General features: G+C 40.4%; 1 protein-coding gene across 4 annotated transcripts; it reads left to right on the forward strand.

Annotated features, from left to right (window-relative positions):
* Positions 1–22: 22 nt before the first annotated feature.
* LOC100059326 (zinc finger protein 266) lies at positions 23–22,233 on the forward strand. Of its 4 annotated transcripts, none has more exons than XM_014741856.3 (6): positions 23–644; positions 15,501–15,574; positions 16,185–16,311; positions 16,904–16,984; positions 17,500–17,582; positions 18,075–22,233. In XM_014741856.3, the coding sequence occupies exons 1-6, from the start codon at positions 23–25 to the stop codon at positions 20,193–20,195; spliced, it is 3,108 nt and encodes a 1,035-aa protein (XP_014597342.2). In that variant the 3' UTR covers positions 20,196–22,233. The 4 variants fall into 4 exon arrangements, with proteins under 4 accessions (XP_014597342.2, XP_014597343.2, XP_023501242.2 ...); XM_014741857.3 differs by having other exon boundaries at positions 25–644; positions 16,130–16,311; XM_023645474.2 differs by having other exon boundaries at positions 29–660.
* The last annotated feature ends 1,182 nt before the right edge of the window (positions 22,234–23,415 follow it).

Here is a 23,415-nt window from a genome sequence, read left to right on the forward strand (position 1 = left end):
TTGGCCTCCTCCGGCCCCGCGTATGGCCACCGCCCCTCCGCCCGTGGCCCCGCCCACAGGCCGGCCTCCGTCCTCCACGTGGGCCGGGGGCCTGTTTCCGCCCCCAGCCCCGCGCCGAGCGACCCCAGGGCCCATAGGGACCCACGCGGGAAGAACTAAGAGTTCGCTGCCGGAAATGGACGGACGTGATCGACAGCCCGAGCTCTGGAGACCCGCCCCTTACGGCCCGAGGCAGGAAGCGGAAGTGGCGTCACCAGTTCCCTTAGTCCCTTTGTCCCGTGATTCCACGTCTCTTAGATCCATTCACGTCGGTATTTTTGCGGTGTCGCCGTCCTCGCTGAGGCCAGTGAAGGGAGGGCCCTGGGCGCACGGAGGGCGTTACAGGACAGGTGCGGCCCGGGACCCGAGGGGCTCCGTAGAGAGGCCGGGCCTCCGCTCGTCCGCCCGGCCGCTGGGCCCCGCGCTGAGCCGGAGCGGGAAGGGCGCCTCGCGGGGCGTTGGCGTCCCCTGCGCTTCCCTGGTCAGAGCCTCCGAATCACCTTCGAGACTTTTCCCCAGAAGGAGAAGCAGCTCCGCTGTGCGAGTCCCGTTGCTCAGGCCCCGCGCCCTCCGGTCCTCAGGACCTGCGACCCCGCCGTGTGCCTGTGAGTCCGGGGGAAGGTGGGTCGGGGGCCTCTGCTGCTTTTCCTGGGCGACAGAACGTGTCACCGGAGAATTTGGCCTTGTCTTGGCGCGTTGTTTTCTTTTGAACATTACATACAAGTAGGAATATGAGATGCTCTTTTAGATGTCAAGGATTTGCACGTGTCTCTACGTAAGTATAAACGTACGTAGACCACGAGTCTACGTACTCATCTAAAGGAAGGCAAGAATACCCAGCTAGCTCTCCATCTGAGCTTCCCAGGCCCGTAGAGCCCACAGAACTTCAGAACAGGGGCCTCCAGGAGAAAACGATGGAGGCTTTGTGACACTAGTTGTAAAATTGAGTTTGCCATTAACAGGACTTTAGACTGTGTTTTTTCCATCATATTTTTCTTTCGTAAAATCTTAAACCTACGGAAGATTTGAACATCCCGTACAGGGAGTGTTCCCTGTAGTACATTGATCTATTTTTAGCATTTTGCATGTTTGCTTTCTCTGTAGATAAATAAATACATTTTATGGTGAACTATTTGAGAGTAGTAAAAATAAATTGCATTTATGATACTTGACCTTTGACAAATAAAAATGGCAAGTAATAGGATATATTGGAGAACATGAGGAAGCTATTTGGTGTAAACCTAATTCAGCCTGACCTTGTCTTTCCAAACGGGCCTGACCGTGGCTGTTGAGCACACATTGTATATCTGCTTTAGACATTCCCTATGGCAAGAGCAAAGGCTCTTGAGATAAAGGTGCAACTTCCCTCCCCCTCCCAACCTTGGCATTCCCTTGAGGATTAAGCATCTTTCCTTAGGCTGGGAACTGATTGCTGCACTCACCTGTGACCACCCAGCTCAAGACAATAGGCTTGCCTCCTGCTGCGCTTCTGAGATAGCAGACCCACTACCTGCTGTGTCCATCAAGCGCTGTGCTGACAGGGCAATCTTGTGACTGTTGTGGGAGGGACATTTCAATCATATGTGAAAAGTCCTGTTTGGGGGTGTATAACCACTCTGCATACCTCACTTCCTTGGTGCCCTTTGAAAGGCCCTGGGACATGGTCCTCAGATTTCAGCTCAGAATAAACTCACCCAAATTTTCATTTATAGATTGGTTATGGATTATTTTCGTCGGCACCTTTAATTATATGATACTCCATCTCTTAAAGATAAGAACATTATCCTACTAAAACCACAATACTATTATTGCACCCAAGAAAGTTAAAGATAATGAAGTCGTCTCGTATCTACTCTGTGTAAAAACTAAACTTCTCTTCCATTCTTCCAAAATATGTATTTGGATCTAGGACCATATCAGTGTTTATATATGGCAGTTGTTTACATCTTTCAGTCATTTTAGTAATGGGTCGGTGGATATTATTTGTCCATCGTATTGACGTTTTGAACAGTCACACATTTTGATATTTCTGGTTTTATTTTCGTAGAAAATATATTCTTTTAGAAAGTCACACATTTTGATATTTCTGGTTTTATTTTCATAGTGTGCTTAAATCTTTCCTCCATTTCTTCAGTTTCCTCTCAGCTAGTAAATGGGTCCAGAGCAGAGGTTGGCAAACTTTTTGTCTGAAAAGGTCCAGATAGTAAGTACTTGATGCTTTGGAAGCCTTAAGGTGTGAGAATTACTCAGCTCTGCCTTTGTAGTGGGCAAGCAGCCATAGACCTAAGGAAACAAATGGGCACAGCTGTGTTCCCACAAAGCTTTATTTACACCAACAGGCCTGTGACCAAACTGTGCCAGCTCCTCGTGTAGAGGCTTCAAAAGATCATTTCAGAATATTTTGTGAGTGATGTGTACATCAAATTGCATTCCACAGGGAAGGCAGAAATTTCTGCCATCCCTTGGTTAGTGATGCCCACTTTGATCACTTGCTTAAGGTGGTGATCAGCAGAGTGCTCTGGTTTAAAGATAGACTTTTCCTTGTGAATAGGAAAGTCACGTGTGGGTGATACTGTGAAACTCAGAATATCTTGTTCCCCAGCAACCTTTCTAACAGTTGTCTTAACATCTCTTAATCACCTGCAGTGAATAAACTTCTGTATATGTTGTTTCACATTTGTGGGGGTGTATTTTCAGGGTCAGCTGCTCAGGTTGGATTTCTAGGTCAAAAGACAAATATACATTTTCTTTTGCTTGTTGGTATAAATTTCCTTCCATAGGTCTTAGGCCATTTGTACTTTCTGAATCAACATTTTAAAAACATGTCAGAAAATTATGGAGAAATATAAGGAACAAATTTTAGTGTTAACTTCAAGGCACTTGTTTTCAGAAAGAATATCCTGCCCACTCATTCTGAGTAAAAATATTCAAATACCTTTTCAGATGTCCTGTCTTTTTGTTTCTATTACATTGTGCACAGCCATTTTATGTGAGTCTTATTTAAGTTTTATGTTGTAATTCTATTTTGTGTTCCTTTTTTTGTGCATTCTATATTATAATATGATGGTGGGTAATGGCATTTGTCTAACAATCTACAAATGGTCATTGAATTCCTTTAATGAGCTGGCACTGTGCAGGGACGGGAAAAAAGGCCATCCGAATGGACATAGTACTGCCAGCATGGGGCTTCCAGTCTGTCTGGGAATACAGATCTTAAGTGAATACTGGCAAGTTGTGGTATGGACATCAGAATGGCTTGATAGGAGGTGGTAGTACATAGTGAGAGGGATTGATATTTATGTTGTGAGTCAAAGCATCAGTAGGATTGACCTGGTCAGGTCCTTGAGCTGTTGTGAGGATTTACAGAGTGGGTGAGGACATCTCAGAAGAAGGGAACTTGATGAGCAAAATACAACATAGTTGAGACCTTGGTGCGTTTCTTAAACTGAGGAGAGAGGCTTGGCAGAAGCAGAACAGACAAAGTGGTGGGAGACAGAGTGGAGAGCAGGAACAGGACCAGGGGAATGAGGTGCTCTAGACAATATTCTAAGGCCATGGGGGCTGACCCCGTGGCCGAGGGGTTAAGTTTGTGCGCTCCGCTGCAAGGGGCCCAGTGTTTCGTTGGTTCGAATCCTGGGTGCGGACATGGCACTGCTCATCAAACCATGCTGAGGCGGTGGCCCATATACCACAACTAGAAGGACCCACAACGAAGAATATACAACTATGCACCGGGGGGCTTTGGGGAGAAAAAGGAAAAAAATAAAATCTTAAAAAAAAAAATTCTAAGGCCGTGGAAATTTCTGAGATGTTTTAGCAGGAGAGTGATTTGAATCCATTACAACTTAAATAGAACCCACTAACTCCTGCTTTGAGAAGGAACTTCGGGAAAGATGAGGATGAAGGCATGGAGTCAAGATAGAATCTTAAGATGAATAAGTTTTCAGATACCCTTATGGAACCTAGATGTGGATGATTGTTATGGAAAAGAAACTAAAAGATTTGAGAGTTTTGTAGAAGGCAAAAGTGAAAGAATCTAGATATTTCCTTCATCTGTTCTTTTACTAGAGGTGATACCACCACTTAATGAATGTTTGAATGCTTGATAGTGCTCAGTGAAAAAGTACAACTCAGGCTGTTATTAGGAAACTTGTGAACTATTGGAGGAGGCAAACATCTCTCCAAGGAAATAAATGTATTATTACAAATTGATTAGAGTTCTGGAGCTAAAATAGAGGAGAGTATTATTTTCTGTATCTTTATATGGGAGCAGGTGAAGGTAAGAGAGTTGATAAATATTTTAAGTCCTAAAAAGACAAGGCACACAAGTTAGCCATGTTGGAAGGGATGGGAGTAGATGGGAAAGCGTTCTGTATTTGGTTGATTCCATTTCTAGGGTGAGAGAGGGGAGAGCATCAAGGCTTGCTCCCAGATTTGACAGTGGAGACATTTTATTTGGTTGGCATAAATTCTGAGGGAGGATTCTACTCTTCACTGTATACGTGACTTGAAAAATAAGTGATATCTGTTCAAATGCTGTGAATCAAGAGAAAAAATATGAATGTATTTTAATTTTATGAGTAGTAAGTTCAAAGAATTAGTTGGAATCAGTATCTACTGTGTTATTATCAATGTTTAAATGTTTATGTTAATAAACACGCAGTGGTCTTGTAGTCCACCTGGAGATTCCGTCTCCTGCCCAGATCAGGCCTTTGATTCCCTGGCTGAACATCCAGAGTAACCCCTCCTGTTTGACTTTTTATAGACACTGATGCATCTAGGGGGCTAGAGTCACTCCACAGGTAAAGGACCAGAAGACTGGCCTGACAGTGCAAGTTGCCCAAAAACCACTGAAGGCTCCATGTGGCTTGATAATATCCATGTTACCCTCTCTCTTTGCCACTTGGGTGTCCCAATGAGCCAGCTGTGCCATAGTGTAACAATTGATGAGGGTTCTGAAGATAAAGTTGGTGAGAATGTGCAGATACTGTGATTCTGTGAATGTCTTTCCTATTGGCAAGGAGCTCAGCTCTTTCCTCAAGTCCAGTGGCTTGACTAAATGTATCCCCAAATCTCCTCTTGACTCATTTGTCCCCAGCAATCACTGTTCTTGTCGATCATCTATGAGTCTCTGTACAATCAGGAGACAGAAATCACACTCTCACTAAAACAAGACAAGTGTAATGTAAGGATACAAACAGAATTCCAACAGATATCCTGGAGTTGGTGGAGAGTCCCTCAGGAAAGCCAAGCCAGTAGGAGGGCCCTCTCCCCAAGGCTGGACTTCAGACCTTGTCAGAGAAGGTATCATGGCAGCCCATTGGATGGTGAAGACGTTCACAAGGTTGCCAGAACCAGAGGTGGTCAACAGTCAGTGGGCAGGCAGTAAGCAACCTGTGGATGCACACAAGTCCTGAGTGGTGGGTAGATGGAGAGAGGGAGTCCGGCGCCGCTATCAGTGCAAGACCTAGAGCGCTGAGGATCCAGATAAGGAGGCCGTGGGGAGCAACTGACTGGTGTGCAGAGAAGCTGAGGCTGGCGGATGAGTGCTGAGAAGACAGGGTTCCTCCCACCATTACATCCTTAGAGTAATTATGTTTCTGAAAACTGAGATATATTGTGTTATGAAAATTATTTAGCTATAATCTAGGTATACTTCCAAAGTGGTGTGAAGGATCTCTGTTACCTGTTGATCACCAGTCACTGGGCGCCTTCACTGAGCCAGGCTCTGTGCCACCCTTGGTAGTGGCAAACATTCGCATCCAAAACTGACATGATGCTACCTGTGAGATGCAAAAAAAAAAAATCTCCAAAAGAATCCGATCCTGATTTCAGACAGCATTAGTACAGCTAATGTCAAAAAGCATTAGGCCAGCTGCAGAGGTCGTTATGGTAACAGATTCTGTTTCTCCAAGTATATAAAAATTTAAAAGTATATCGGCTCAATGAAATTGTTGCAGATATATAAAGCTTTGCTTGACAGAATTAGAAGAAGAAGTAGACATGTCTTTTGGGAGATCTTTTAATATATTTTGCTCATAGTGTCAAACTAAACAGTAGAGTAAAATTCAGTGGGGATATACTTTGGAAGTACTGTGTGAGCTGCCTAATGTACAGATACAGAATGGTGTGTCTCGTGACATGGAATTCAGAAGTTGCTCGTCTGAGAGAAAGGGGGAAGGAATGGCCTGGAAAGAGCAGGAAGGCTTCGTAGAGAGGTGCCTTTGTTGTGTATCTTGTTTAGGCTGGGGATTACATGAGAATGTGCAATTGTCACAACTTGTCCACTAAAGGCTTAAGATGTGTATTTAGTTGTAAATAGTTATATCTCCATTACAAAATAAACAGAAAACGTCAGTGAGCCCATTCAGCCCAAGGACCCCCAGATTGAGGCCCCTTGAAATAAGTACAATGATAATGTGACAGTTGACAGGAGATTTTTGTGACCATATGTTTTAGTCTTCTGAACTGTAGAGTAAGGACTGTAGAGTTGTGGGGGTGATGATATTGATTCATAGAGAAAGAACTTGGGAATTTTCAGTGGATGTGATCGTTCAAATACCATTTTTATATCGGCATTTGGCCTCTTAGTTTGTGTTTGATTTATTAAAGATTTTTTTTTTAAATTGAGGTCACCTTGGTTTATAACATAAATTTCAAGTGTACGTCATTATGTATTGACTATTGTATAGACTGCGTTGTGTTCCCCACCAAAAGTGTAGTTGCCATCCGTCACCATACACGTGTGCCTCTTAATTCCTCTCACCCTCCCCACACCCTTTTCCCTTCTGGTAAAGACCAGGCTGTTCTCTGTATGTATACGTTTATTTGTTTATCTTCCACATGTAAGTGAAGCGATATGGTAATTATCTTTCTCCCTGTGAGTTACTTGACTTAGCATAATCCCCTCGAGTTTCATTCACCTAGTTGCAAATGGTAAGATTTTGTCTTGCACACACACACACACACACAGACACACCACCACCTCTTTATCCATCATCTGTGGATGGGCACTTAGGTTGCTTCCAAGTCTTAGCTATTGTGTATGATGCTGCGGTGAATATAGGGGTGTGTGTATCTTTTTGAATTACTGTATTTCTGTTCTTTGGATAAATATCCATACGTGGAATCGCTGGATCATACGATATTTGGATTTTAATTTTTTCAGGAATCTCCGTAGTATTTTCCCCTGTGGCTGCTCCAATTCACATTCCCACCAGCAGTGTACAAGGATTCCTTTTTTTCCACATCCTCTCCAACACTTCTTATATTTTGTCTTTTAATAGCCATTCTGATGGGCATGAGGTCTTATGTCGTTGTAGTTTTGACTTGCATTTCCCTAGCAATTATGATGTTAAATATCTTTCCATGTGCCTCTTGGCTGTCTGTGTATCTTCTTTGGAAAATGTACATATCCTCTGCCCATTTTTAAAAAATTATTTTGTTAAGGTCATATTGATTTATAATGTGTAAATTTCAGGTGTGTGTTATTGTATTTCAGCTTCTGTATAGATTTCATTGTATTCACTGCCAATAGTCTAGTTATTACCCATTACCACACATATGTGCCCCTTTTCCCCTTTTGCCTTCTCCCCACACCCTTCCCCTCTGGTAACCACTAATCCCTATGCCTTATTCATGTGTTTGTTTCTTTTCTGCATATGAGTGAAGTCATATAGTATTTGTCTTTTTGTGGCTTATTATGCTTAGCATAATAGCCGCAAGGTCCGTCCTGGTTGTCAGAAATGGCATGATTTTGTAGTTTTTGATGATTGAGTAGTATTCCACTGTGTCATTGTAATTGTGCTTTGCATTCTCCCAATAATTAGTGATGTTAAACTTCTTTTCATGTACCTGTTGGCTGTCTGTATATCTTTGGGAAAATGTCTGTTCATACTCTCTGCCCATTTGTTGATTGGGTTGTTCATTCTTTTCTTTTGAGTTGTATGAGTTCTTTATATAGTTTGGAAGTTAACCCCTTGCTGGATATATGATTTGCAAATATTTTCTCCGAGTTAGTGGGTTGTTTTTCGTTTTGTTGATGGTTTCTCTTGGCTTGCAGAAGCTTTTACTCTGATGTAGTCTCATTGGTTTACTTTTCCTTTTGTTTCCCTTACCTGAGTAGACATGATATTCGAAAAGATATTACTAAGACCAATGTCGAAGAACATAGTCTTTTTTTCTTCTGGGAATTTTATGGTTTTAGGTCTTAACATTCAAATCTTTAATCCATTTTCAGTTAATTATTGTGTATGGTGAATTATAATGATCTACTTTCATTCTTTTGCATGTGGCTCTCCAGTCTTCCCAATGTCATTTATTGAAGAGAGTTTCTTTTCTCCATTGTATGTTTTTGGCTCCTTTGTCAAAGATCACCTATCCGTAGACGTGTGGTTTTATTTCTGGGCTTTCAATTCTGTTCCATTGATCTGTGTGTGTGTTTTTCTGCCAGTACCATGCCGTTTTGATTTGTATAGCTTTGTAGTATATATTGAAATCAGGGAGTGTGATATCTCCTGCTTTGCTGTTTTTTTCTCAGGATTGCTTTGACTATTTGGGTTCTTATGCTTTTCTGTATAAATTTTAGGATTCTTTATATTTCCGTGGAGAATGTAATTGGGATTCTGATTGGGATTGCATTGAATCTGTAGGTTGCTTTAGGTAATATGGACATTTTAGCTATGTTAATTTTTCCAATCCATGAGCATGGAATATCTTTCTATTTCTTTATGTCTTCTTCAGCTTCTTTCAAGAATGTCTTACAGTTTTCAATGGACAGGTTTTCCACATCCTTGATTAAATTTATCCCTAGATATTTTTTTTAGTGATTGTAGATGGGATTGTACTCTTGATTTCTCTTTTTGCTGCTTGGTTGTGTATTCCAATGCAACTGATTTTTTATGTTGATTTTGTGGCCTGTAAATTTCCTATATTCATTATTTCTAGTAGCTTTTTCATGGATTCTTTAGGGTTTTCTATATATGAAATCATATCTGCAAATAATGTCACTTTTACTTTTTCCTTTCCAGTTTGCATCCCATCTTTTTCTTGTTCTTGCTTAATTGCTGTGGCTAGGACTTTCAAATACTATGTTGAATAAGAGTGGTAAGAGTGGGCATCTTTCTCTTGTTCCCGTTCATCAAGGAATAGCTTTGTTTTTCAGTGGTAAGTATGACGATGGCTGTGGGTTTGTTGTATATAACCTTTATTATGTTGAGATACTTTCCTTCTATACCCAATTTATGGAGAGTTTTTATCATAAATGGCTGTTGAATCTTGTCAAATGCTTTCTCTGCATCTGTCGAGATGCTCACATGAGTTTTAGTCTCCATTTTGTTAATTTGGTGTATCACATTGATTTGTCCGTGTTGAACCTTCCTTGCATCCCTGACATAAATCCCATTTGATTGTGGTGTATGATCCTTTTAATGTGTGGTTCTATTCAGTTTACTACTATCTTGTTGAAGATTTTTGCATAAATATTCGTCAGCAATAGTGGCCTGTAATTTTCCTTTTTTGTTTTGTCCTTGTCTGGTTTTGGTATCAGGATAATATTGGCCTAGTAAAATGAGTTAGAAGCATCCCGTCTTCTTCACTTTTTTGGAAGGATTTGAGAAGGATAGGTGTTAAATCTTAGAATGTTTGCTAGAATTCACCAAAAAAGCCATCTGGTCTTGCACTTTTGTTTTTGGGGAGGTTTTTGATTATTGCTTCACTTTCTTTGTTGTGATAGGTCTACTCAGATTCTCTATTTCTTCTTGATTCAGTTTTGGGAGATTGTGTGATTCTAAGAATTTTTCTCTTCTAGTTTATGCAATTTGTTGTGGTGTAGGTTTTCATAGTATTCTCTTGTAATCCTTTTTATTTCTGTGGTATCTGTTATAATTTCTCTTATTTCATTTCTGATGTTATTTTTTTTAGTCTTCCTTTTTTTTTCCATGGTGAGTGTAGCTAAGGGTTTGTCAATTTTGTTTATCTTTTTAAAGAACCAGCTCTAAGTTTCATTGACCTTTTCTGTTGTTTGTTTTAATCTCTGTTTCACTCACTTCTACTCATTTTTGTTGTTTCCTTCCTTCTGCTGTCTTGTTCTTTCTTTTCTAGTTGTTTTTAGGTGCAGTGTTAGATTGTTTTGTTTCTTGATGTAGGTCTGTATTCTTATAAACTTCCTTATGAGTACTTTTTTTGCTTCATTTCATAGGTTTTGCTGTTATGTTTACATTTTCTTTTGTCACTAGGTGGGTTTGGTTTCTCCTTCTGTTCTTTTTTTTCATTGAACCAAAAGTTGTTCAGCCCTTTGTTTAGTCTCTGTCTATTTGTGACTTTCCCAACTTGCCTCTTGTTAATTTCTAGTTTCATACCATGCAGTTAGAAAAGATGCTTGATATGATTTCAATCTTCTTAAATTTAATGAGACTTCTTTTGTTTCCCAGCATACAGCCTATCTTTGAGAATGTTCCATGTGCACTCAAAAAGAATGTGTATTTTGCTGCTTTTGAATTGAATATTCTATATCCTTCTATCAAGTCCTTCTGGTCTAGTGTTTCACGTAAGGGCAGTGTTTCCTTGTTGACTCTCTGGTTGAAAGTTCCGTTGATTTTATTGGTGTAAAGTCACTACTATTATTGTGTTGCTGTCATTTTCTCTCTTTAGTCTGTTAATGGTTGTTTTAGGTATTTTGGTTCTCTCTGTGTTAGCTGTATATATATTAATAAAAGTTCTGTCTTCTTTGTGGAATGGCCCCTTTATCATTATATAATTTCTATCTTTGTCTCTTGCTATCTTTTTTTAGCTTTAAGTCTGTTTTGGCTGATGTAAGTGTGGCTACACCCACTTTCTTTCGGTTGTTATTTGCTTGGAGTATCATCATCCATTCCTCCACTCTCAGCCTATGGTTGTATTTAGAGTTGAAATGTGTCTCCAGGAGGCAGCTTATTGTTAGGTTTTGTTTTGTAATCCATCCAACCACTGTGTGTATTTCAATTGGTGAATTCATTTTTACATTTCACTGTTAACTTTATAGTGGTTATTGATATGTGAGGGCTTAGCACTGCCATTTTATCATTTACTCTCTGGTTTTTCTGTATTTGTATTGTTTCTGTTTCCTTGTGTTTGTGTCTGCAATTTCAATTTGGTGGTTTTCTGTGATGTGTTTCTCAGTTTCCTTTTTTATATATATATATATGTTTTGTGACTCTGCTCTGAATTTTTGTTTGTGATTCATGTGGTTACCATGAGGTTTCTATAAAAGATTCACAGTCCTTTTTCTGCTGATAGCATCTTATCTCCATTTGTCTGTGCAAGTTCCATCCTTTTCCTCTTCCCATTCTGTGTTTTTGTTGTCACAAGTTATCCCTTTGTATATTGTGAGTCTGTGGCTGAACTTAAGTGTTTGTAGTTATTTTTAATACTTCCTTTGAGCCTTTATGTTCTTATTGTTTACTATCCTATTCTGATACCGAGTTGCAGCTTTCAGATTCTTTTTATCACCTTGTGCAAACTTTGTATACTTTTGCCTTTCTGTTTCAGGAGGGGGGTTCCTTTCAGCATTTCTTGTAAGGAAGATCTAGTGGTGATGAACTCCCTCACCTTTTGTTTTTCTGGGATAGCGTTTATTTTTGCTTCATATGTGAAGGATGACTTTGCTGGATAAAGTATTCCTAGCTGACACTGTTTATCTTTCAATATTTTGAATATATCATTTCATTCTTTTCTAGTCTAAAGTTTTTGCTGAGAAACCCACTGATAGCCTAATGGGGCTTCCTTTGTAAGTTATTTTTTCTCCCTGAATGCCCTTAATATTTTTTCTTTGTCATTGACTTGTGACAGTTTTAGTATAATGTGTAATGAGAACATCTTTTTGGGTTGAGATAATTAGGTGTTTCTTTTAGTTTCAGGTCCTTTTACATCCAGTTACTTCCTTGAGTTTGGCAAGATCTCAGCTATTTCTTTATATAAGTTCTGTGTTCATTTCTCCTTCTCTTCTCCTTTTGGGATACCCATTATCTTTTTGTTGGTTTTCTTAATATAAGAGTTGGATGTTTCTCATAGAATTTCTTCATTTAAAAAAAAATCTTAGCTCTCTCTCCTTTTCCACCTGAATCATTTCTAGATTTGTGTCTTTGATCTTGCTAATTCTCTCTTCCATATGGTCTCCTATATTCCCAGTGCTTTCTACTTTATGCTTAATCTCATTTATTGTGCTCTTCAGCTCCAGAATTTTTTCAGTTTCTGTCTCTAGTGAAGTGTTCTTTCTGTTCATTAATTTTATTCCTAAGTTCATTGAACTGCCTGTCTGATTGTTCTTGTATGCTGTTGTGTTTGTTCATGACAGCTGTTTGAATTCTCTGTCAGATCGCAGTCTTCTGTGACTTCAGGTTTGGTTTCTAGAGACATGTCGTGTTCTTTTTATGCTACCTGGTTACTGTTGTTCTTCATGGTGCTTAATGAGTTGTTCCTCTGTCAGTGCATTTGTGGTAGGAAACATTTTTCTTGTTTAGGTAGGCTTTGTTTATTTTCATTTTAGGCAGCTTCTGGTTGTATTTCAGAGCCTGTGCTTTCCACCCTCCACTGTCTCTGCCAGAGGAGTCATCAGTGCCCTCATTGTGCTGCTTCTGTCTCCAAGATTGCTGGTACCTTTCTGCCTACAATCTTGCTGCAGTTGTGGGTCTTGCCCCCAGGGTCACCAGGGTGCAAGCACCTCTGCTGCCTCTGGGGGTTCACCTGAGTCACAGGTTCCCTCAGTGCAGCAGGGGAACAGGGAGAGTGAGGCAGGAGCTGGCATCACAGGCATTTTTGCCCCATCTGAGTTTTTGGATCTGCATGTGGTGCTGCTGTCGGGGGTGGGGGTGGGAGATAGAAATTTCATGTGCCTCTGCAGCTGGGGAGGACCTGGATCTCTGGCCTCATCATTGCTCTTGTCTGACTCTCCATGGGCTCTCCACATTCTTGGGTGCTCCTCCCACGTTTGCTCCTTTTACTGCTGCTCCTGGGTTATCTGGGGGTTTAACAATCCAGCTGCTGGGGATGCTGGGTGTGCAGGTGTTATCATTCCTGCTGTATTGGCCAGGTTCATGGAAGACACTGCCACCATCAGAAGGGGAGCAGTACCTGGGTCACAAGTGCCACTTAGGTTCCCTAAGTTCTGGTTTCTGGTGCCTGTGTGATTCCTGGAACTTCAGGGCACAGGCGCTCCTTCCACCACCAGGGACCTGATGTATTGTATGCAGCATCTGCTTCTGGCAGGACCAGTGTCAGGGGCAATGCCACCAGGGGATGAGTTATGGGCACCACTGTGGCTCTGAAACCTCAGGTCTCAGGTGCCACCTGGCACTGCTTGCTGAGGGAGAGGAACTGAGCCATGAGTGCCCCTGTGGCTGTTACAGCCTCTGGTCTTGGGCACCAAGATGCATTATTCCTGGAATATCAGGTCACAGACACTGCTGCCACTACCTGGGGTTTCTGGGTCTTGGATGCAGCCTCTGCTGCTGGAAGAGCTGGTCTCCAGTGCTGCCACCAGGGTAGGTGGAAGGGACTGGGGTACAGTCATCTCAGTTCCTGGTGCCTCCATCAGCATGGGCTAGCTGAATTCCTGGGGCGTCCATTTATGTGCATTATCTCAGTTCTTGAAGCCTCTGCTTACCGATGTGGCTGCAGATCCTGGAATTCTGGTCTCAGGAGCTGCTGATGCTGCTCCACTGCTTCCACGCTGTACGGGAAGTCCAGTCAGCCCACCTGCAGATGAGAGATGTTTGGAGCTCTCGGGTGTCCAGGAGCGTGTGCAGAGTCCTTTGTTGGCTTGTGGAATGTCCTACTGGTTGTAACTTAGAGAGGAGAGACAAAGGCAACAACTCACTCCACCTGGACCCAGACATCACAGCAAAGGTTATTGGTTTTTAACAAAAAGAAGTTAGCCTTAAAATACAGAACATTAAAAGACAATTTAAGAAACATGAAGGAAGTCTACGGAAGAAATTGATAAATATAACAGCCAGTTGAGTGGAGAAGTGGAAGTGATAACTGAAATGAAAGGGTAGTTGTCTGAAAAAACTCATAAAGTAGACAGCTGTTGGGGAAAGTTTCATATGGCCTTGCCCCTTTCCCGAGCTCAGGGTAGAGTGCAAATGTGTTTGATTAGACTTTCTAACTAAGACCTGTGGCCACTTCCCAGTACTTCAGTGTTTTCTGAGTTCTTTTGTATAAGCATTGACATAGTTTCTCTAATCTTTTAGGGTCAGATGTGGAGGACCTCATGACTATTTTACTTTTCTTCTGTTTTCTTGTGCAGGAGCCAATAGAATATATGTGCTGTGTGTGTGTGTGTGTGTGTGTGTGTGTGTGTGTGTGTGTGTGTGTGTAGGACACTTGTTATTTTCTCACCTGCTTGATTGTTTTCCCATATTAGTTTTGAATTGATGTATCAATTCTTAGTCTATTGTCTATGTTCTCCAATAGGAATGTTGGATCTTTAATATCTAGGACATGCTTTGTATGCGTCACTGCTCTTAACTAACTGTCTAAACTCAGGGACACAGTTTCTTCATTGCTTAGTGAAAGAATAAAGGAATAATTCAGCATTAAGAACTTAAAGGGAGGCCTAAAGCTTCAGACTTCTGCAGCATCCATCAAGGGAAGCTCAGGAGTGTTTCTTCCCGTCATATGCCCAGGAACAGCCTCACACAGTGCTGTCCGGTAGAATGTGTAGATTAGGTGTCTAATGACAATATTTTCTTAAGCATGTAAGCAGTATAAAAAAGTTGTGATATTTTACATTATTTTGTTTTCTACATTCGAAGTTTTCTATGTTCCCTGGACACTAAGTTTTTATCGGATAGACTTGATTTGTGTTTACGTCCTATGGTATTTATAGTTGACAGAGTAGATTCAAATATTTAAGTTGTTCCAAATACATAAGTAAGTTCGACATCTGGTATAGATGGTCCTCAGTAAATGACAGTGATGTTACTGATACTTTTGTTACAAAGCATACGGTTTTAATAGCTTTGCACAATACAGAGTCCTTTGTTTTAGACCTGAGCAGTCAAGCTGCTGGTTTATTCAAGAGGCGCTTAGGTGGGCCAGAGAATGCTGTGCTCTAAGTCACCTTCCTGGTACATATGCCTTAGAGAGAATGGCTGCATAATCTCATTCATCAAGTTTATTGCCTTGACAACTGAAGAGACACATTCCTCAGGACTTAAGTTTCCTTCTCTGTAAAATGAACCCACTGTGCTTTTCCTGATGGGCAGCATGGCTCGCAATCCCCTTTTGTGGCTCCAGATGAGACAGGGCTCCTCTGACATTTGATGGCAGTGGTGTGTGTATGTGTGTGTGTGTGTGAGAGATTTCTCAAGTGTGCAGGGATATTTGGGAGTTTCAATCCAGAATGGAATGACTTCCAGGCAGGTGAAGGTGGGAATTATGATCATCTGTGGCATCCTCATGCCTTCTTTCTTTTCTCCTAGGTCATGTTTCTGCCTTCCTGAGGAAGACAGAAGCAGAAAGGATGGTGACTGACTGTTTGACTAGTTGTTCTCAGGTAATTAGGAAGTCTGTCCTTCTACAAAGTGACATATTACATCCACCAGTTAAACACATTTCCTTCTAGATAGAGCTGTCTCCAGAGTTTCTTAAAGAAATCAAGCCATAGCAGGACTGAGTCCCTGTTGAATTCCCTCCCAAAATGGAACGTCTCCTGTTGGTTCCTGTGAATAATCTCAGTGTTTTGATAATTACCTTCTGCTATTGTCTCTTATCATGGCAACTGCATATTTTTTTGCTTTGCCGTGTGCTCTGACAGCTAACGAAGATGAACGTGTGCATTTCTCAAAGAATTTATTCATTCATCAACTTTTAGGAGTCTGCAGCTTGCTCAGTGCTGTCCTGCAAGAGGGAAATAAGACATGAAGAGCCTTTAGTCTAGTTGTGGTGAGATAAGTTCATGTGTTAGAGCTTCCATTAAAGCCATGACTGCAGGATATCAGCCGTGAGTGAGCTTAGATAGAAGAGTATCTAGGAGAATTGCTCCTTGGGGCAATGATAAGACACTTTGAAACCCTCTGTTGCCATTGGGTCTTCCGTTTTCATTTCCTAGTGAACGGTGGTGGCAATGTTTCTTTATTGAATCCAGCGTGTGTGTGATGGTTTAGGACTCACTCACCTTCGCTGATGTGGCTGTGGACTTCACCCAAGAGGAGTGGACTTTACTAGAGCCAACTCAAAAAAATCTCTACAGAGACGTGATGCTGGAGACCTACAAGAACCTGAGCACAGTAGGTAAGCCTGCCATCCTTCCTGTAGCCTCTTACAAAACAGGTATCTATGATATGTTTACTGTGTGCCAGTGCTGGTGATGAGAAACCTGCACATGAATGGAGAGAGTCTCTAGTCTCTACACTAACGGGTTTAATCTAGTCTGCTTTCTGTAAAAGTGTGGTCATAGCACTTAGATCATCCCCATCACTCTCTTAGAAATGTGCATTCTCAGACTCTGCCTTTGACATAGTGAATGAAACTCTGGCATTGGGTGAGACGTGCATTTTAATGAAAACACTGGACATGATTCTAATGGACAATAAAATGTGACAACCACTCGTGTAGTGGTTTCTCCATGAGAATGAACATGACTTTTTTCACTTAACTATTTCAATAAAAGTCTTAATGCCTTGTAATTTGTATATATACATCTGAACATGGGTTTCAGGGGCCAGAGATAATCTTCTGATGCACAGAAAGGGGAGGTATTTGCATTTTTATCTCTTTGAAATAATTTTACTGCTTTCATTAGAAATATGGGAAGTGATTCATGGGAAAGTTTGTCATCTTTTGCAGGTGACTTTTCCATTAATACTTCTTTCCCTGTGAACAGAGTATCAGTTGTTCAAACCCAGTTTGATCTCTTGGTTGGAAGAAGAAGAGTTGAGGGCAGTGGAGGGAGGAGTTTTCCAAGGTGAGTGAGTATGAAGAACTCCCCTGGTAATGAAAATGGTGACTGTGTTTGGAATCACAATAAGGAAACTTTAAGACATGCTTTCTCTAGGAAGCTGTCGTTGGTCTCTGAAGCTTTGGGATATTGTCAGCTTCTCATATGTTCTTACTTTACATTTACTCACAATTTCCTATGATCTCAGAGAGTGACTTACCCTGTGTCTTTTTTAACTATCATTTTGATACATTCCCTCTGTCTAGAACGCTCCTGCTTTCTATCCCTGATGGTATTCTGTTTCTTTTTCCCATTGTATTTAATTTTCATTGAATCATTTTAATCAACTACTGAATTTTGACTACATCTCCTTTTCATTGCTAAATTTTTTGCATAGCCAAACTCCTCAAATCTAATTTGCCCTTTTGTTTTCCTAGTGTGTTTAATTTGGAAATAATACAAATGAGCCTTATTATTTTTAACTCTTTAACTTACATTTCATTCTGCAAATTCCTACATTTGTTTATTCTGTTTTATTTTAGAATGGGAAATGCAGCCTAAAAGCAAAGACTCAGCAATTCCACAGCATATTTTGGGGGAAAATACATCCAATAGGATAGAAATGGTAAGATAAGTATGCTTTAAAGGAGATGTTTCTTATTTTCTACTTTTAGAAAAGATAGAGATTTTCATTAGGCAGGACATGAGCACAAGTGATAAGTATTTGAGATAAGTGGCATTCACCCAAGACAGCAGTGTCTCTTTAGACATATTCTGAATATGATGAATTTCACAGTGTTTTAAATCCAGCTTGAAGCTAGTGTCTTGAAATTCCTAGAAGGACTCTTTCCCTCTTATCTAACTAAACATTGAATTTTTAAAGCAATTCAATGAAATTGTATACGAAACTTTTAGCATTAGAGTAGATGACCTCATTCTTGCAGAAGGTTTCCATCATTCAGCTTGAAATTACTCAACAGGGTAGGAAGCATGTGAATGTAATGGAAATGACAAAAGCCATCATCGCCATCATAATGATGTTTCTGTTATGTGATGGGTAGTATCAGTTAATGAGGCTGAGAAGTCTTTGAATCATCATTCTTCCATTCATCAACAGGAAAGAATCCACAATGGGTGGGAACTCTGTGATTGTGAGCAATGTGGGAAAGTCTTCAGTGAACATTCATGTCTTAAGACACACAGGAGAACTCCAAATGGAGGCAACACTCGTGAGGATAATCAGTTTGGAAAAAGCTTCCTTACTCTACACAAGAAAACCTCACCTGGAGAGAAAATTTCCGTGTTTAATCTGTGGGGTAAAGCCATCAGCCCGACTCCAGATGTTGTGTACTATAAAACTAACATGGAAGAGAAAGCCTCCAAATGCAGTGACAGTGGGAAAGCCTTTGTTAATCAGTCTTGTTTTCAGGCACCAATGAGAACTCACAATGGAGAAAATCTTTCTGAATGGAAGGAAAATGGGAGAGCTTTTATTCAGTCCACAAGCCTTGGTGTGCATGTACAAACTCACACTACTGTTAACAATTGTTATAAATATAAGGAATGTGGAAAATCCTTTATACAGTCCACATATCTTAACACTAGTGATAAAATTCACTCTAGAATAAAACCATTTAAATGTAAGGAATGTGGGAAAGACTTTTTTCAGTCTTTTCATCTTACTGACCATGTGAAATCACACACTGAAGTGAAGCCCTTTCTTGATGAGGTATATGGAAATGCCTTTAGAAGTTACTCGTATCTTTATGTTCCCAATCAAATTTATGCTGGAGTGGAACCGTATAAATGTAAGAAGTGTAGAAAAGTCTTTAAACATTCTTTGTACGTTAATGTTCACATGGAAAGTCACACTGAAGAAGAACCTTATGAATGTGAAGAATATGGGAAAACCTTTGCTCAGTTCTCAGGCCTTACTGAACATATAAAAACTGAGGCTGGAGAGAAGACTTTTCAATGTGACAAATGTGGGAAAGCCTTTGCTACCTCCTCAAATCTTACTAAACATTTAGGATCTCACGCTGTAGAAAAGCTGTTTGAGTGTAACATATGTGGGAAACGATTTACCAGTTCTTCGTACTTAATTATTCATAAGCGTACTCACCCTGGAGAGAAACCCTATAAATGTAAGGAATGTGGGAAAAGCTTTAACCGCTCTTTCCACCTTAAAGTTCATATGCGAACTCACACTGGAGAGAAACCCTATGCATGTAAGGAATGTGGAAAAGCCTTCACTGATTCCTCAGGCCTTTTTTACCATATAAAAACTCATACTGGAGAGTTGCCCTTTAAATGTGACGCATGTGGGAAAGCCTTTGCTTTTTCCTCACATCATAGCAGACATTTTAGAACTCACACTGGACAGAAGTCTTTTGAGTGTAATATATGTGGGAAAACATTTGCTAGTTCTTCATATGTTATTGTTCACAAGCGTATTCACACTGGAGAGAAACCATTTAAATGTGAGAAATGTGGAAAAGCCTTCACTCAGTCCTCAGGCCTTACTGTTCATATAAAAACCCACACAGGAGAGAAGCCTTTTAAGTGTGACACATGTGGGAAAGCCTTTCCTACTGCTTCACACCTTACTACCCATTTTAGAACTCACACTGGTGAGAAGCCTTTTGAATGTAATGTATGTGGGAAAACATTTAACATTTCTTCGTCCTTTATCAATCACAAGCGTACTCATAATGGAGAGAAACCATTTAAATGTGAGGAATGTGGAAAAGGCTTTAAACGTTTTGTGCACCTTAACATTCACATGCGAACCCACACTGGAGAGAAACCCTATGAATGTAAGGAGTGTGGCAAAGCCTTCACTCAGTCCTCAGGCCTTACTGAACATATAAAAACTCACACTAAAGAGAAGCCTTTCAAATGTGACACATGTGGAAAAACTTTTGCTCTTTCCTCACACCGTAACAGACATCTTAGAACTCATACAGGGCAGAAGTCTTTTCAGTGTAATATGTGTGGGAAGACATTTACCAGTTCTTCATATATTTTCATTCACAAGCGTATTCATACTGGAGAGAAACCTTATAAGTGTAAGGAATGTGGGAAAGCCTTTAGTTTTTATAATTCTTTTCAGCGTCATGAAAGAACTCACCTGGAGAGAAATCTTGTCAATGTAAGGAATGTGGGAAAGCCGTCAGTAGTCCCAGTTCACTTCAAAGACATGATAGGACCATACTACAGAGATGCTCTACAAATGTAAGGAATGGGTGAAAGCCATCAGAACCTCATCACAACTCAGCATGTGAGGACTCACAGTGAAGCCATCCTGTTAAGAATCATGGGAAGCCCTTTCCTGTTTCCTCATTGAAATCTATTTGTCACATATGAGAGATCTTGTAGTGGAGAGAAATCCAACTGATGTAAGATATTTTGGAAAATTGTTCTGCAAATGTTCACTTGTGTCTCACTTTGGAGAAAAACTTTATGAATCTCAGAAGTGTCGAGTCATCATCATTTTCCATGAGATTGTTTCTCATACTTAATAAACATGGGGGTGGTTCATGGTCAAGAGAAACTGAAATAGGAAGTATGGGAAATGCTACCCTGTGTGTGAATCTTAGCATCTTCTTAGGTACGTAGTATTCTGGGTACGTTCTATGGATAGACTCTTAGCATTTTTACTTAGGCCTTGGCCATTCCTACGTGTGATGTGTGTTTTTTGCCACTGATAGGCCAGTCTAGTTGCTATACCTTCCAGGTTGCAACCTGGTCAAAAGTAGTTTGACAGGATTTATACTTAATCCTCTTCTAACCACCTGGATTCTCCTGTTGGATTGACGTGGTCTGAGTATTTGAAGATAGTGACTGCTTGACTGTGTCCAGTGCTCTCTGTACTCATTTACAGCAAGCCACTGTGCCCAAGGCAGTGGTTGAAATACGTCTGTAAATTTTGTAAAATTACCTTGTCCCTCTTACACCCGATCCTTTCAGATAAAAAGTCAGTGTCAAGCATGGAGTGAGTGTGAAAAAAGTGAGATTACACCTACTGATGTGAGCACTCCGATTTCATGACCTTTTTGGATGAACAACAACCTTACCACCTGGGGAGGGCCTTTAACCTCAAGCCATACAGGATGATGGTGAGAATAGTGAATGTTTTCTTTCACACCATACCCAACACCACATCCTAGCAAAACAATGGTACCATTTGTCTGTGTCAAGCAACAGCTGTCACTGGTGATAAGACCTGCTTCTGTGTTTGTCATCCCATCCATGGACAGTGGAAACAGAAACATTCCTGTGGATATGGCTGATCCTAATAATCTGCTCTCTTTGATGCCCTCTGTGGCAGTTCCTGAAGGTGAACCTTGGGTTTAGCAAGACCAGCACAACCTTGTTTCATCTTCAGTGATACAAATTCACATAGTCCAGATGCTCAGCAGCCTTGGATTACATCAAGTGTGGCCATCAGGCATTCAGCTGCTTGATGACACTTTCTAAACACTGCATGTTAGTCCAAAAGAAGCTTAAAAATAAATCCCAAACAAGAATTCTCTGCACATTTCTGTGACATGTTTGTATGTGGAGTATGTTATGTCGTTGTTCACTCTTGGGTGTGTATATCACTATTTAGCTGTTCTTTTGCCCCCTTTAATTATTCGCAACAACACCAAAGATCAGTAGGTTAGTTTTAACGTTTTGTGTGTGCTGAGTCAAAGCTTGGCTTTAGATGAGATATGAATTGTCTGAAAGAAGACCTATCAGTCCCACCAGATGTTGGCACTGTTGCCGGAGTCCTTGTAGGCAGTGTTTGAGGTCACTCCTGCAGATTGGCCTCGTTCTGCTACTGGCGCTCCTAGTCCCAGCATCGTCATTACATGCTGTACAAGAGAAACCAGGCAGACTTGGTCCCAGCTTTTGTTGGTCAGTGGCTAACAAGTGGTATATTCAGGTGAAAAAACTCCAAAAGCCAAAGTTATGTTAACCATATATGCTGTGATGCAGTGAGCCTTTAAAAACATTCTAAGTGGAAAGAAGTCATTGATAAGAGACTGTATGATTTCGTTTATATGGAGTGTTTAGAACATGTGAATCTATAGAGACAGGAAGAAGATTGTGTTCACCTGTATATTAAGAGAGAAGGGAAGTGGGGTATTTGAAGTGATGAAAAGGTTCTAAACTTAGAATTGTACACAAGTCTGTGCATTTACTAAACCACGTTGAATTGTATAGATTTAAATCAATGAATTGTATGATATGTCCATTATATCTCAATAAAGCTGTTTGAAGAAACAAAAGAGATTATGGTAGTACCTACACCACTGGGAAGTTCTGAGCATAATTTAATGTCTCTGAAGCGTGTAGCATGGTAAGGTGTAACAAACATTAGCTACCATTATATTTTTATCACTAAATATTAAAACATAAAACTTACAACCAAAGGTTATGGTATCAGCATAGTTACATATATGACTGTACAGAAGAGTCTAGACACTAATACACGTATATATAGCAATTTAGTGTTTAAGAAAGGTGGAATTTCAATTCAGTAGGTCAAGGATATTTTATCAATAAGTACTACTGCAACAATTGACTTTCATGTGGAGAAAAAAAAAATGGATCCCCTACCCCACACCACAGGCCAAAAACATTGGATTATGATTAAAGATTTAAATGTCTTTAGAAGTAGATTTAAGAAGAAAATATCAAATCTGCCTCTAACCTAGATTTAAAGAGACATTTTAAGGCAAGGTGGGAAATCCAGGAATTTTTTAAAAATCAGACTTCTTTGGCTACATAAACATTTAATATTTCATACAGCAACAGACGAAACATTAACATAGCAATATAGTTTTCAACTTAATGTATGCATAAAAGATTTGATGACATCCATAAACAATGTTGGAGACTTTCATGTTGGTAGTGGTCCAGGCCAGCCCAGCTTTGGTGAGGCCAGGACAAAGGGGAGGATATGAGTGTTGAAGGAGAAGTCAAAGGGCATGCTTGGTCCAGGCTGCTGAGGGGCCCGCATAAAGAGTCCTGGTGTATGCCACTCACTTCCACCAGGGACCGCAGGGCCTTCCCGCACTGCTAGGTCCCACAGTCTGTTATAGATGTCATTTCCCGCAAAGATTTGAGTTAGGAAATGCTGTAAGGATGCGTGTGCAGTATCTTTTCACCAGCAAACCCTGCAAACAACCTTTATGACTTTTCTTCAGAAGGAAAACAATTTCCACCATTGGAGTGGTGTTAACTCAGCACACATGTCCTCAGGTCCTCACAGATTTGGCAATTCTGGCTATCTGTGAGCACTGGGTGAATGTTTGTTCAAGAGGGCCTCTATTTTATATGCAAAAGAATGTTTCATCTGGGCATTTGGTTTTGTATTTGGTACATCATTTATTTTTGACACATTACATTCAGATACAAGGATACTTTCTAAGGTGTCTTTGATGTGCATATTTCTGTATATAAATATA

Source organism: Equus caballus, chromosome 7 (genome assembly GCF_041296265.1).
Source record: "Equus caballus isolate H_3958 breed thoroughbred chromosome 7, TB-T2T, whole genome shotgun sequence".
Classification (NCBI taxonomy): domain Eukaryota; kingdom Metazoa; phylum Chordata; class Mammalia; order Perissodactyla; family Equidae; genus Equus; species Equus caballus.

Coding starts and splice junctions, on each gene's coding strand:
- LOC100059326 (XM_014741856.3), top strand. CDS start 23: ATGGCCACCGCCCCTCCGCCCGTGGCCCCGCCCACAGGCCGGCCTCCG. Junction 645..15,500: donor TGCGACCCCGCCGTGTGCCT/GTGAGTCCGGGG, acceptor CTTTTCTCCTAG/GTCATGTTTCTGCCTTCCTG. Junction 15,575..16,184: donor GTTTGACTAGTTGTTCTCAG/GTAATTAGGAAG, acceptor GTGATGGTTTAG/GACTCACTCACCTTCGCTGA.